Here is a 14,696-nt window from a genome sequence, read left to right on the forward strand (position 1 = left end):
ACTGTGCCCTACCTAAATTAACGGTCAGGAGCTGCTACTTTTTACTTTTTGTTACCTTTAACCTCAACTAACAGATTATATTGTAATTTCCATAACTGGTTGCAGATTCCTGAAGTGTACACGCCCGTGCTAGAGCGCCTCCTTGTGGTTCAGATGGACAGCTTCCCTCAGTACAGCCAGAGAATGCAGTATGCCACCTGCCGCTCCATCATCAAGGTGTTTGTTGCCATGGCAGTTCGAGGTCCAGTCCTCTGGAGTTTCACTAGTTCTGTGGGTAAGGATGGAACTGGAGGTTAGCTTGCCTGATTTGATTCTAGCTTAGTTTTACCAGCGCTCACTCCTCACACTTTTCATTTCTTCAACAACAGTTCACCAAGGCCTGATTAGAGTGTGCTCTAAGCCTATTCTTCAGTCAGAAGTAAGCGTTTTTGCTAAAAGTGCTGATCTTTTGCTTTTTAAATTGTAATTATCATGATATCTAAATGTCTAAGTGGTGTGTATTTATCCACCTGCCAGGAGCAGATCATTCCTTCAGATGGTTCTCAAGCTGAGGAGGAATCCACCCTGGTGCGCTCTGGGAAATGGAAAGTTCCTTCCTCTAAGGACTACCTTGACCTCTTTAAGGGGCTTCTGGACTGTGAAAACTTTAAAGTAAGAAATTAGATGTTTATTTGATGTAAGACAGATTTAGTTTATCTAGTTAAGGTAATAGTTTAATTTCTTACTCTTTTAATAATCTATTATTTGGTTTGAATGTGACCGTTTAATCATGAATGTTGTTGAATGTGTACTCCGTTGACTTTGTTTCAACAGCTTAATCTAATGTCTGAACTGATTTAATCTGCTGTGATTTTAGGACACAGGATTCATGGATGGAGCTCCAGCTGCCAAGAACTACAACCTGAGAGACATAAACCGACACTTATATGATGCACTGGTGCAGTCCGTCATGAAGATTGTGGAGAAACTCGATCTTTCAGTGCAGAAAGTCAATGCAGCTGATGAGGTACTGTTGCAGTGCTGTAACTTGAATGGATAGTAAAAATGTGGATGGTTAAAGAAATGGAAGAACAATAATTTATTTTCAATAAGTTATACAAAGGAATTCCAAATGGATATATAAATGATCAGAAACCTGGAAAACCTTGGCAATAATTTTACGGTCCACCAATTCTTCCTCATTAAATGCTTCTCACAGTATTATAAGTGTTTTGCATACACTTTGGCAGCATCAGACTGTAGAGAAAAATTGTTTGTGTGTACTACAGCAGTACATAAAAGAAACAAACCTGAAACAGAAATGTTGGAATATTTATGAAGTATTTCTTCTTTTTCTCAGGCACAGAGTGATGCAAGTGCTGAATTTATGCCTTCATCTGACCCCACAGCAAACCTGATGCCCAACAAACCCAAAGACTTTATTGCCTTTATCAACTTGGTTGACTTTTGCAGGTGTCAAAACTTTTTTTTTTTTTCATTGGTATTGTCAGGAATCAATCAAACAAACAAAAAATTCTTATTTCTTATATTAATTGTATGAGATTGCATACATAAGATTATTGTTATCCTCTCTTTAGTGACTTATTGCCTTCAAGAAATCCTGAGTATTTTGCCCAGTGGATGCATCCCCTGTGTCACGAGCTCATTCTGCAGTCAATACATTTCCCTCTGGTCAGCGGCTTTTATAAGCTCCTCTCCCTGTCTATGAGCATTGCCAAGAAAATCCACTATTTTCAGGTAATACGCATTCTCCATCACATTAACTCCTGAATGTAATGTGTTGATAAACCTTGACAAAACCAGTATCTCTTGTTTATAGGACCTAAAACAAGGGCCTAAAAGTGTTGGTGGTGGCTCCACCATGGAGAGTGCCTGTTTTTCACTACTTGCAAAGTTTGGAAAGGAGGTGCCATTTTAAACCCTTTTGTCACTTTATTTCTGTGTTAGATGCTTGAACGTTGCAGTCAGCTTTGTTTCATTCATCAAAGAATTTTGTTTCTGTTCATATTGTTGTAAATGATGAATGTGATGATTTGAAGGGGAAAAGTTTTTGCTATTTCCTCAGGTTTGTGTACGTATGAAACAATATAAAGATGAGCTCCTGGCTGCCTGTCTGTTGTTCATCCTCTCTCTTCACCCTGACATGGTAGCTCTGGATATCAAGGCATATATCCCAGCTCTGCAGGTTAGGAAACTGGGGAAAAAGGGCAATGTTGTGATTATCAACATTAGTATTTTTCATTAACAGTAAATAGGAATCACATTCTGAAGTGATTAAGAAACATACATCGAAGCACGATATTAATATGGAATGATCATCTGTTTTCAGGCTGCTCTGCGGCTGGGTTTGAGTCATGCTCCTCTAGCCACAGCAGCGCTGGATGCTCTGGAGTCCTGGTCTTCTCTGATCCCTGCTGCCATCATGCAGCCGCACTATGGAGACATACTGCCACATTTAGATGGCTACCTCAAAACAACCAGTAACTCTGGTCAGTTATTTGCGATCTCATCATATTTATCCTAAATACTGTACTGTCAAAGAAATAGTCACTGGTTACTGTTCTTTCTAAATAATATCTAAGGATCAGTGATTATTATCAAATTCCTTTAGTAGCTGATTGTTTTTTATCATCCATTTAGATAAAGATGACAGCAATATGGAAGTGACGTTTGTGTCAACGGGAAGTTCTAAAAGTTATGGAAAAGTCATGTTGAGACTCCTGAAGAAATCAAAGCACCTGTCTGTGGTAAATTGATTTGTTTGCTATATTTTGATTTTGTCTGTGTAACTGATTCTGTGATGTAGCTCTGAAATAATATATAATTGCATGCACAGGTGTTTGGTACTTGGTTGTGGTGAGGGTTATTGAGCACAGTGTCCTAAAGTTACTGTGGTCTCTGTTAGGGAGATGAGTCTCCGATTGCTGCTGTGAGACGCAGAGTGGTACGTCTGCTTGGACATTTGGGAGGACAGCTTAACAGGAGCCTTGTGACAGGTTATTGTGTTTCTGCTGCTATTAAATTAATTGTTGACTTTTTTTTTTAAACAGTCAGTACTTGTTAATTTGCTTGCTTATTTTGCACTTTCTTGTATCTAACCCCAGCTGTTTCTGCGGAGGACATGATGAAGCGTTTTGTGGCATGGGACTGTGAGAAGAGGCTGAGTTTTGCTGTACCTTTTAAAGACATAAAGCCTGTGATATACCTGGACTCCTTCCTGCCAAGGGTCACAGAGCTCGCACTGTCCTCCAGTGACAGACAAACTAAAGTAAGAATTTTTCGAATTTTCCTCTCGTTGTTGATTAAAGTTGTTTTTTTAACAATTTATTAACCCAATAAATTAAGGCTGAAAGTGATATTTCTGTCTGGTGTGTAGGTTGCAGCGTGTGAGCTTCTGCACAGTCTGGTCATATACATGGTGGGTAAAGGAGCCCAGATGACAGAAGATGACAAATCTGCTCCTCCCATGTACAACCTACACAGAAAAGTCTTTCCTGTTCTTCTACGCCTGGCCTGTGACGTTGACCAGGTCTTTTACCTTATGTGTGCTCTTTAAATATGAAAGTGAATGCGAACAAAGTAAAAGTTTAATTTGACAGTCAGGTTTTCTAATGTAACATTGAATGTGTTTACATGCACTTTCTTAACCCGATTGTGCTTACTAAGCCAACAATGCATGTGGTCATGTAAACGCGTTTACGTGTTTTCTTTTATCGGAGTAAGGTCATAAATGGCTTAAGCATAAACCAATCGCCACCGCTAGATTTTTGCCCCTTACACTGGTTTCGCCCAGCATGTGAACGCATTAATCTGCTTTCTGTCGACTTACTGAAGTGTGCATGTGTGATATGTGACAGGAACACGTCCTTACTGCGGATTTAAGCACATCCAGACAGAGTAAACAATTTTGTAGTAAGGGAGGAGGAAATATATCGCAAATTCAGACTCTTTCTTGATGCAAAAAATTATAAAACTGCTCTCATCTTGTGCAGCAGAAGTAGAAGTCAAAATGCTGCATCTGCTGCATTAGAGGATAATACGTATATGAGCCGAATACTCAAATTATTAAGTTTTGACTTCACTACAGGGAAATAACCTGATTTATAAAGTAAGGTGAACGCATTACATTGTTGGGTTATTGGTCTGTCGGACAACAGGTTATATGAATAAGATGATTTTTTTTTTAGTTATCTGCATACTGGTGTGCATGTAAACATGCTCATTGTTTTTGTCCTTCATCAGACACTAAATCAGTTTTTGACCACTTAAAGTTCATAGTTCATGTCCGCATTTTGTCCACTTTTATCAGTCTCTTTCTCAGTTATGTGTGAGTTCCACAAACATAGAAACTTTGACTACTTCTTCAGGTGACGAGACAGCTGTTTGAGCCTCTAGTGATGCAGCTTATCCACTGGTTCACCAACAACAGAAAGTTTGAGAGCCAAGACACAGTGGCAGTGCTGGAGGCCATTTTGGTAAACTTTTTCAGTAGACATACTTTATTTTATTTAAAACTGAGTTGGCTGTCTGTAAACGTTTGCTGTAAATATAAAAAAAAAAATATTTCGGCTGCACAGGATGGAATTGTGGATCCGTTAGACAGTACCCTCCGAGACTTCAGTGGCACCTGTATCCAGGAATTTGTCAAATGGTCCATTAAACAGACCACCCCCAAACAGCAGGAAAAGAGCCCAGCCAACATAAAATCTCTCTTCAAACGTATCTACAGCCTGGCCTTACACCCCAACGTCTTCAAGAGGCTTGGAGCTGCGCTTGCCTTTAACAGCATGTACAGGCAGTTCAGGTCAGTGTGTGATGAGCTACATTCAGCCTCTCAGCATTTCAGCAATATATTTTATTTCATCTTAAGTGAATGTAAGAAATCTGTAGTGAATGGAAATGGTGTTTATACAGATGTTCATCCAAATACCTTTTTTTTTTTTCAGAGAAGAGAGCTCTTTGGTGGAGCAGTTTGTTTTTGAGGTGCTAGTGGTGTTTGTTGAGAGTCTGGCTCTGGCCCACTTTGATGAAAAGTCCCTGGGTAAGACACTGGACATTCTCTTCATCAATAAGTCCTGTTTGATGGTCATGACTATGATCTTTTTTGTCATATTGTTATTGTCTGCACAGGAACTGTCCAACAGTGTTGTAGTTCCTTGGATCATCTGAAGAGAATTATCAAGCACAAGGCAGACTCCCTCAATAAGCATTCCAAGAGACGCATACCCAGGTACACATACATTTGATTATGATATTATTCTTAACTTCCCTTCATTCAAATTTGTAATATCAGTAAAGTAAACATTTTGTGTCTGTGTTGTAGCAAACTCACAGACCTGCATTTTCTACTCTTTCCTCAGAGGATTCCCTCCAGACCAGTCAGTGTGCTTGTCAGATGTAGTAATGTGGCTGCTGACCCAGTGTGGAAGACCACAGACTGAGTGCCGACACAAAAGCATGGAGCTCTTCTATGAATTTGTGCCTCTGTTGCCAGGTAACATGCAGGATACATATAATGAAGGGAACACAGTGGTTTAATTGCCAGTCAGTAACTCTCTTTGAAGCCGATTCAATGTATTCCTTCAGAATGTGAACATAACTTAAACATGACATGCCAAATTGTTCAATAGAGCTTGAAATTAACAACTGTAAAAATATTCACTGGGAACATCCTTGTAAGGGAGTCTTTTTAGCCTATCTCAGAATTTATCCAAGCAGAAAATATGTCCAGAATTATTTACTGTGGTTTCAATGGTTAGAGAGTCGGACTTCTAACCCGAAGGTCGCGGTTTCGAGTCTCAGTACTGGCAGGAAATGTAGGTAGTGGAAGTGAATGAACAGCGCTAACTTCCACTCTCATTACCCACAACCGAGGTGCCCTCGAGCAAGGCACCTAACTCCCAATCGCTCCCCGGGTGCCGCAGCAAAAATGGCTGCCCACTGCTCAGGGTGTGTGTTCAATACTCACTGCTGTATGTGTGCACTGGATGGGTGAAATGCAGAGCACAAATGTCAAGTATGGAACACCATACTTGGCCACATGTCACTTCACTTCACAATTACAGGTTTTCAAGAAAAGCTTGGTCATATAAATGCAGTCGAACACTAACACTAGGACTGCATCAGAATTGCATATCAGAATGATTATTAAGATAAAACAAAACAATTTTTTCTTCAAAATGACTTTCAACTGTATTCCTATATGCATACACGGACGGTTTCTTTACATTTTCCCTCTTTTCTTCTTTTGTCAGGTAATGCATCTCCTGCGGCGTGGCTGGATGAACAGGTAAAGCAGCGTGGTCCAGGTTTTCTCATTTCGTGTTTAGAGGGAGGTGGTTTACTCTCTCAGCCTACTTTGAGAGAGGTTGAAGCTCCCTTCAGCATCAGAGGCACCTTGCAATGGATGGATCTACTGCTGGCTGCTCTTGACTGCTACAGCACTTTCACAAAACTGCACTGTGTGCAACCCCAGAGGATCCTGGGTGGGTGAATCCACACCATGAATTGTCTAAACTTATACATAATTAAAATCTTCTCATACCTGTGAAATTATCGGTAACTGTCAAATTTATTGCTAATAGCTTCTTTGTTTCTCCCACTCCTCTCCTTATCCAGGCACTGGAGAGAAGTCCAGCTTTTTGCCAGCTGTCCGTTTCTTCCTTACAGAGCTGTCCATGCAGGACGTTCAGGCTGCCAGAGCTTGCTTCAGGACAGCTAATGCAGGTCAGTCACACTTCAGCCCTCGTGAGACAGAGCAGTACAACTACAGCAAGTGTTCCATCATTGTCCGAATGCTGGAGTTCTCCACCATGGTACTAAAGAAATGTCCACAGGATCTCTGGAAGGTAAGATTTTTGTTTCTCATATATTTCAGGGGGAACATAAAAATTTGGGGGGGAAAAATTAAAATATTATTTTGTGATCTTATTAACTTTTGTTCTGAGAGTCTACCTAAGAGTGAACCTACCAGAATCTACAAAGTAAACAAAAATATCATGCAGGTTTAACTTTTTCACTTCCTCTTTAGTTAATGGAGCAGGATGTTTTCAACTCTTCCTTCTTTACACTGGTGGCGCTGACGGTGTGTGAGCCCTCTTCCATTGGGTTCAACATGGCAGATCTAGAAGTGATAACTCAGCTGCCAGAAGTGTGCACTCCTTTACTTAAAGTTTTGGCATCAACGCCTTACAGGACACAGCTGGAAAGCAGCATTAGGAAGAAAATAACCATACAGAGGTCTGTTCAAATTTTAGTTTCAGTAAATTATTCATACATAAAGTTCTGTTGCACTTAAAGGTTGTCGCACATTGTTTTCTCTGGACAGTGTGGAGGAGATGTGTGCTATTGATCTGTATGAGGCAGACACCAGAGACAGTCATGCTAGCATGCATCTTTTACTCTCAGCCTGTAAGCAGCTTCACCAGTCTGGGCTGCTCAACTCCGTTCTGCACAGTCAGGTACACACTGATCATCTGAATCTTATTGTAATTCTGTTCAGTCTACGTAATGATTACATTAACTTTTCGGTTGGGATGTTTACGGTTTATCTGTAGGATGCTGGTTATGACCGCTCTCTGGGCTCCAAACTTCTCACCAGTGTGTATAAAAGCATAGCTCCTGGAAACGACAGGAAGTCTCTGCCCTCCATGGATGTTGGCAGCAGGAAGTTGGCTGACAGACTTGTGCAGTTGTCGTTCTGTTTGGGTAATCAGGCAAGTGGTTTGAATTACAGGGAAGGACTAAACCTGGGAACACACTACACGACTGTCCAGCTGATTATGAATGTAATTTGGTTGTGATGATTGATCATGTCCAAATGGTCTCAGTCAGTGTTTACAATCGGTGGTGTTTAATGCCAGGTTCAGACGGTGTTTAATGAGACTGAATCTTGCGTCCTGACACCCATTGTCATTTGCGAATCCCGTGACACCCTACGAGCTAAAATCATGTAGTCTGAACCGGGCATAAAGTCGTGTAGTGCAGTGTCTAAAGATTCTACTCTTAGTATTTAAGAACCAGCCGTAAGACATTGAAGGTCACAGAATGTTCATGTTTTAGTATGCATCTGTCAAATGAATCAAGTCCTGAAACCAGTCTTTGTTTCCCTAAACAACCCAGAGTGAACAGACGGTTGGCCTTTTGCTGAACACCATTACACTCTCCGTCCCTCTCTCTGGCAGTCTGAATCCTCACTTCCTCAGCTTCTCTCATGGAGAGTACTTCTACAGCCTCTTCCAGACGTCTCTCAATACTGAGTTACTCTGCAGTGTGGAGTGCACAGTGCCGCTGCTGCTGGCTGCAGCCAACCAGAACCCCAGCATGGTGAGGCATCAAACTAGACTGGGCTACATTTCTTAACAGCATTGTAAACCTTTGTAAATTGTAGAAACCACTGGTACCTTTATGATCTACCTAGACTTTTGGAAAATGCAGCTCTGGTGAAGAAAATCACCAGCAGGATAAAATGATCCAGCTACTAACAGTGAACTCTAGTTGCTCTCCACTTATTGTGACTGAAACATCTGAAATTGTGTCTAACTTGGGTTTCTAATTGGCTTTTCCTCTTGATTGGTTAGACAAATAAAACAAAAAAGTTGTACATAGAACTGTTTGACCATTTTCTCCTTAAGCACTGAGATCTGAAAAGTTTTCCTGTTCAACTGTTTTTTTTAGGTTAGTGTTTTGCTGAATGGCATGTTGGATCATAGTTTCCGTGAGCGTTCTGTCAGAAAGTCCCAAGGCTCGCAATTGGCTGAACAGGTGCTCAAGGAGTGGGATTTACTCAGGCCATGGTGGGAGGGTCCGGCAGCCTCACCAGAGAGCAAAACTTCAGTCCTGTCATTGCTCGCCAAAGTGCTCCAGGTACCACATACTCAGTTATACTTGATTTTCTGTGCATTGTGAAGAGCTGGTTACATGAATGGGAATTTCAGGAGTAGATTTTAAGTTTTTTTTCCCCCCTGCAGATCAATTCCTCTGTATGCTCCAATACAGATCACCCAGCATTCAATACTGTGTTCACCACCTTCACAGCTCTTCTCACAGATATATCTATGCCATTAAATCTCAAGGTAATATTTTCCAATTTTTAGCACACAATTTTTTTTTTTTAGTTTACTATGTACTTTGGCACTGGTTATATATTATAGACTTCTCTTATTTTTGTTGTGACAAAAATTTACATCTACATTGTAAAATGATGAAGACCAAAGCTTACTCTGGAAACAGTGCATTTTAGTGCATGTTTATGGCATTTGGGCTATGGAGTCTATGTTAATTTCTTTATGTCTTTCTCTCTGTGTTTAGAGCCAGGCTCTAATCATGCTGCCGTTCTTCACTGCATTACCCAGCATGCCACTGGAGGAGCTCAGGAGGGCTCTGGAGACGCTGGTGGCTACACATTTCCCTATGCAGTCAGATGAATTCCCTCGTGGATCACTTCAGTGCAACAACTACATGGACTGCATTCGCAAAGTGAGATGATTAAACTAGATATTACTTTGTAGTATATTAGTATATTATATTCTTTCATTTTAGAGGTGCCCATATCTTTTCAAAAAGTATTCTTTTGCTCCTGATTTCATCTGTTATAATTTTCATAGAATGTACTTTGGAAACTAACCCCAACCAATCATTTAAAACTGGGAATTTTTGCCTTTTCAAAAATTGTATCGCTTTAAGCGCTGTAATTCTCAATATTCTAAATAAATATAACTCATCTTTATTAAGTAACATATGTCCTGTGCCAAAGACTAAATTTTGCATCTTTTTAATTTGGTTTCTTAAAGATTTGTTATCTGAATTACTTCTGTCCAAGATTTTTTAACGTAATATAAGTTAGTAAAATCTTTGCTAAATTTTACTGTTTCACTTTTCTTTTTTTTACTTTTTTAAATTATGCCTTAATTAGTCATTTAAATCAACATTGACTTGAATTTTTGCAACATTTTTACAATTTTTTTTTAAATAAGGTAAAACTGGAGTTAACAGGGAGAACTCGAAAATCTTTTATTTAAAATGATAATAATTAGTGCTTAATTTTTATAATGTCAGTTTTTAGAGGCCCTGCAGCTGTCTCAGAGTCCTATGTTATTGAAGCTCATGGCTAGAGTTCTGTGCCGGGACAAAAAACATATCATGGAGGAGCTGTTTCAGACCTGCTTTCAAAATATTGCTCGCCAGTAAGTTCAAAAATGTCCTTTTTATGTGTGTCTATATTTAGAGTTCTTAGATTTATTTCTAATATGCTATCTAATTTATCTTTGTCAGGTCCCAGTTGGAAAAACAGGTTCTTCTCCTCAGCTCTATCTACCAGTCATTTCAAGCCAAAGATGTTCCTTCAAACTCCATGCTCATGGGTCTTATAGACAGAGTCCTGCTGCTACTGGCCTCTTACTGCAGCCCTCAGGCACTCTCTCAGTTCTTCATCACTAATATTGCCGATATTATGACTACTCTACAGGCACGCTTCACTAAGGTGAGTCTGCTTATAATGATTCAGGTAGAAGTGCTTACACTTTTATGTTTTTGCTACATGTACAACGTTTTGACCAGTAGGGGTCACCAGCGTGTATCGATTCGAACCCTTCTAAATATTGAATAATTTTGCAAAGCAAATGGTTCAGTTGATTCAAAGTTTCGAAAAGCTTAGTTTCCCCATCACTATTCAAAACATGTTTTTGTGTTTTCACTCAGTCATGCTGCTTTGTGTCTTTCATGTCATCTGTTCTCCAGTCTGTTGAGTCAGTGTTTGAGAGTCAGATCATGATGAAGATTGGCTGTTGTAAGCTGTTGGAGGTGTTATACTCTCGTCTGCCTAAAGAGGAAGTCTATTCTAAAAACTCAGCCATCAACCAGGCCTTCTGTGGCACAGGCAGTGCAGAAGGCAATGAGCTTTCCAAGAACCTCCTCAAGTATGTAGTGAAATGACACATTTTTCTCTTTTTACCTTTAAAGGTGCTAAAGAGGATCTTTTCGTCGACTGAGAAACCAAAGACTGTTACTGAGTTTTTGAAATGAGCGCATGCGTAAGAATTTCGAGGGAACGCCTCCCAAAACTCGTGCACGAGTATTGGAACACGAGTGTTTACCACCGGCATTCGCTGTGTCGTGTTAGTGGATTCATTTTGTCGGACTCACCGCAGGTAACTCATAATCTGCAGTTGTTATTCCTGTCTCCTGACAAAAACATTGCATGCTGCGCCTGTGGAGTGTGGAAAGTTACTGGAGCGCGCAGCCGTGCTCGTCTCTCACAAGGAACGTCATGGCAGTGATTGACAAGCCAGAGGGCCAATCCACGCACGTCTCTCACAAGGAACGTCATGGCAGTGATTGACAAGCCAGAGGGCCAATCGTTTACGCGATGATCGTGTAAACGATTGGCTGATGTTTTTAAGGCCCTACCTCGTGCACAGATGATGTATATTAATATTATTCCTTTCAGTGCACCTAATAAATAGTCTTTTATCAGTTAGTAAAGACAGTTTCAAGTAATATTGCAAAAATGTATAAAACAAAACATCCTCTTTAGCACCTTTAACAGCAGATATTACACTTTATATGGTCAGCTGATTTAGTGTTATTAACATTCTTGTGCCCCTTTTTATGTTACTAAAGGGGTAGTTTTCTACAGAATTCCTAAGACTGGAACACAATTTTATTACTTATAAACGACCTTAAAGTCACTATGAAATCAAAATAGGCGATTCTTATTTGTTTATGGATTATTGCAGTGTTGGTTTTTAAGTTATTTTTTTGGGTACTTTTATCTTTATTGGATAAGACAAGTCAAGGAGAGACAGAGGAGAGAAAGGCACAAGATTGGAAAAGGACTACAAGCCAGGACTCGAACTCGGGTCGCCCAAAGCACTGTTGAGCTGTATGTCGGAGTGCTGCCCACAAGGCTATGGCTCTGACATTATAAATGTTTTATCTGTGTTTTAAAAATGTTAACTTCCACTTTCCCTCACAACTACATCTTTTCAGTCTCACGAATTCTGGAGCAAACTGCAAAAGTGCCATAATGGTGAAGTAGATTCAGTTTTAATTTTTTCTGTACCTGATCAATACAATATATGTCAGATTGTGTTTTGAGGCCTACACCGAAAACATGGCAGGCGAGACAGTTCTGCTGAAGCTGAGGAGACAGTACCACTGTGCTGCTTATAACTGTGCCATCGCCCTGATCAGCTGCAGCTTCAACGAGACCAAGTTCTATCAGGGCTTCCTTTTCACTGAGAAACCTGACAAGGTCTGTTACTGTACACTTAAAAAAAAAAAAACTAAAGTATGTATTGTGTACAAGCAGTGCTCATAACACAATGTTTATGCTTTGTTAATTTGTTAATTTATGATATTTATTCACTTTCACATTAATGGCAGCCTAGTTTGTCAAATTACTAGAAAAATGACTCTTCTGTTGGTCTTCATGTTGCATAAGAAAGGCACACATTCCTAGTGAAACAGACTCGTAACTTTAAGTGTGTCCTCTCTCTGGTAGAAGTATAATATTTTCTATGTTTGTAAGTGAATTTTGTCATTTTTGTCACAGAATCAGTTCATATTTGACAACCTCATTGATATACAAAGGGTGTACAACTTTCCTATAGAGATTGATGTAAGTAAAGCTTTTAAACATATAGCATAATAGTATTTGTACTTCTTTGTGTTGTTTGGTATCATGTTTCCTTGCATTTACAGGTCCCTATTGAGAGGAAAAAGAAATATGTCATGATCAGGAAAGAAGTGAGTGGAGAAAACGGAGGTGAGTTGTCTAAGATATCCACAAGCTTGTTAACAATGGCACGTTTACAAAGATATATGGCATCCATTGATCATGAAAATGCTGTTGTTGTCGTCATGCATATTCCTTGTAGAAAGCAGTGGAGGCTGCTTTTAGCATAAATTCACAAGCCGCTTTTATAGATGCTCTCTTAAAACTCTTGTTCTTGTTCAGGTGCACCTGTATACCTCTCCTCCCAGTCCTACATGGCAGACAGCAGTCTCAGTGAGGAGATGAGTCAGTTTGACTTCTCCACTGGAGTTCAGAGCTTCTCCTACAACTCTCAGAATCCTTCAGGCGAGGGCAGCTCCAGCAGGACTCGAGTAAGTCTCTGGAGATTTTAGAGTTTCCTGTAAAGCAGAGGTCATGCATTTCAGAATTTTATCTCTAGGATTATATAAAAAAATATTTCATGAATAACTGTCTGCATTTTTAGGAGCATAAGGAGGTTGTGTCTCAAGATGAGACTGTGGAGCTGGAGATGGATGAGCTGAATCAACATGAGTGCATGGCCAATATGACGGCACTGCTGCGCCACATGCAAAGGAACAACATCACTCCTAAAATAGAGGAGGTCAGTATCAGCCTGACCTCATGGCCATGAACAGTTTTGCTTAGATTTAGAAGTAGAACGCTGTTGGATATATGCTATGTTTTGTTTTAGGATGTGACACCTAGTGTTCTTCCTCCCTGGATGAAGTTCCTGCAGGGGAAGCTAGACAATCCATCCACCCCCCTCAACATTAGACTCTTCATAGCCAAACTTATCATCAATACCGAAGAGGTACTGCTTCGGCATTTTTCTACCTCTGGATTCATTGATTTGTTGTATATGTATTGCTTTTATTGTACATCTGTATGTCCAGATATTTCGCCCATATGCGAAGCATTGGCTGGGCCCACTGGTGCAGCTGGTGGTTTCCAGTAGCAATGGAGGAGAGGGCATTCACTTTATGGTAGTGGACATTGTGGTGACTGTCCTCTCGTGGGCCAGTGTGACCACACCAAAAGTAAGTATTAGATGGTATTTTTTTTACTCTAATATTGACTCTCAATCTGTCTGTATGTGTGTACAACTTATTTTGCAAAGAAAACACATGTATAAAAATGATGTAAGAGTGTTGCATACAGGGGGCAGATGTGGCCTAATGGTTAGAGAGTCTTATAGCCCTTATGTAAGTAGCGAGAGTGAATGGACAGTGCTCTCTTCCACTCTCATTACACACAACTGAGGTGCCCTTGAGCAAGGCACCTAACCCCCAGTCGCTCCCCGGACACCGCAGCAAAAAAACAGCTGCCCACTCAGTTCAATACTCACTGCTGTGTGTTTGCACTTGGATGGGTGAAATGCGGAGCACAAATTCAGAGTATGGGACACCATTGTTGGCCACACGTCATTTTCACTTTTTAATCTAGTTTGTCTCTTTCCCTTATCTATCTCACCATTTAGGGTAGCACAAGAGATGAAGTTTTGGCCAATAGGCTCCTTGGGTTTCTGGTTAAGAACTGCTTCCACACCAAACGGGCTGTTTTCCGCCACAATCTGGAGATTATCCGCACAGTTGTGGAATGCTGGAAGGACTGCCTCACAATACCCTATGAGTAAGAAAACTGACCTTTTTTTTTTTTTTTAGATTGTTTGTTTGTTTGTTTGTTTGTTTTCCTTGGTTCTAATAAATTGCTATTTTTTTCTGATCTGTAATCATTTGAAGAGCACAAATTATGACATACTGTATGGTTATGAACTATTATGCAAACATGAAACAGAGCCATTTGATATGCTTCTATTATATCACTATATCATCATTTAGAATATTAAAAAACAGCAAAATTATTTTTAATGGCTCAAAGTATTTTGTTTATTACCAGTATGTTTTAAATGTAGTGAAAAATATTTCAAATTGAGAGTTGC

General features: G+C 40.0%; 1 protein-coding gene across 1 annotated transcript in view; it reads left to right on the forward strand.

Annotated features, from left to right (window-relative positions):
* The window catches only part of prkdc (protein kinase, DNA-activated, catalytic subunit), a 35,827-nt gene that overhangs the window by 5,486 nt on the left and 15,645 nt on the right, over positions 1 to 14,696 (forward strand). Inside the window, exons 13-50 of the mRNA XM_048184740.1 lie at positions 106 to 274; positions 369 to 418; positions 517 to 651; positions 857 to 1,006; positions 1,340 to 1,452; positions 1,578 to 1,737; positions 1,820 to 1,906; positions 2,066 to 2,185; positions 2,330 to 2,489; positions 2,641 to 2,747; positions 2,906 to 2,996; positions 3,105 to 3,268; positions 3,377 to 3,529; positions 4,368 to 4,475; positions 4,578 to 4,804; positions 4,947 to 5,041; positions 5,131 to 5,230; positions 5,361 to 5,494; positions 6,255 to 6,485; positions 6,619 to 6,848; positions 7,031 to 7,239; positions 7,328 to 7,460; positions 7,557 to 7,715; positions 8,122 to 8,325; positions 8,677 to 8,865; positions 8,970 to 9,074; positions 9,310 to 9,477; positions 10,057 to 10,184; positions 10,273 to 10,480; positions 10,738 to 10,916; positions 12,085 to 12,253; positions 12,554 to 12,619; positions 12,703 to 12,766; positions 12,959 to 13,107; positions 13,221 to 13,358; positions 13,449 to 13,568; positions 13,651 to 13,794; positions 14,235 to 14,386. Coding sequence (XP_048040697.1) covers positions 106 to 274; positions 369 to 418; positions 517 to 651; positions 857 to 1,006; positions 1,340 to 1,452; positions 1,578 to 1,737; positions 1,820 to 1,906; positions 2,066 to 2,185; positions 2,330 to 2,489; positions 2,641 to 2,747; positions 2,906 to 2,996; positions 3,105 to 3,268; positions 3,377 to 3,529; positions 4,368 to 4,475; positions 4,578 to 4,804; positions 4,947 to 5,041; positions 5,131 to 5,230; positions 5,361 to 5,494; positions 6,255 to 6,485; positions 6,619 to 6,848; positions 7,031 to 7,239; positions 7,328 to 7,460; positions 7,557 to 7,715; positions 8,122 to 8,325; positions 8,677 to 8,865; positions 8,970 to 9,074; positions 9,310 to 9,477; positions 10,057 to 10,184; positions 10,273 to 10,480; positions 10,738 to 10,916; positions 12,085 to 12,253; positions 12,554 to 12,619; positions 12,703 to 12,766; positions 12,959 to 13,107; positions 13,221 to 13,358; positions 13,449 to 13,568; positions 13,651 to 13,794; positions 14,235 to 14,386 — 5,468 coding nt within the window. The remainder of the gene's footprint in view (positions 1 to 105; positions 275 to 368; positions 419 to 516; positions 652 to 856; positions 1,007 to 1,339; positions 1,453 to 1,577; positions 1,738 to 1,819; positions 1,907 to 2,065; positions 2,186 to 2,329; positions 2,490 to 2,640; positions 2,748 to 2,905; positions 2,997 to 3,104; positions 3,269 to 3,376; positions 3,530 to 4,367; positions 4,476 to 4,577; positions 4,805 to 4,946; positions 5,042 to 5,130; positions 5,231 to 5,360; positions 5,495 to 6,254; positions 6,486 to 6,618; positions 6,849 to 7,030; positions 7,240 to 7,327; positions 7,461 to 7,556; positions 7,716 to 8,121; positions 8,326 to 8,676; positions 8,866 to 8,969; positions 9,075 to 9,309; positions 9,478 to 10,056; positions 10,185 to 10,272; positions 10,481 to 10,737; positions 10,917 to 12,084; positions 12,254 to 12,553; positions 12,620 to 12,702; positions 12,767 to 12,958; positions 13,108 to 13,220; positions 13,359 to 13,448; positions 13,569 to 13,650; positions 13,795 to 14,234; positions 14,387 to 14,696) is intronic.

This window comes from Megalobrama amblycephala, linkage group LG3 (genome assembly GCF_018812025.1).
Source record: "Megalobrama amblycephala isolate DHTTF-2021 linkage group LG3, ASM1881202v1, whole genome shotgun sequence".
Lineage (NCBI taxonomy): Eukaryota > Metazoa > Chordata > Actinopteri > Cypriniformes > Xenocyprididae > Megalobrama > Megalobrama amblycephala.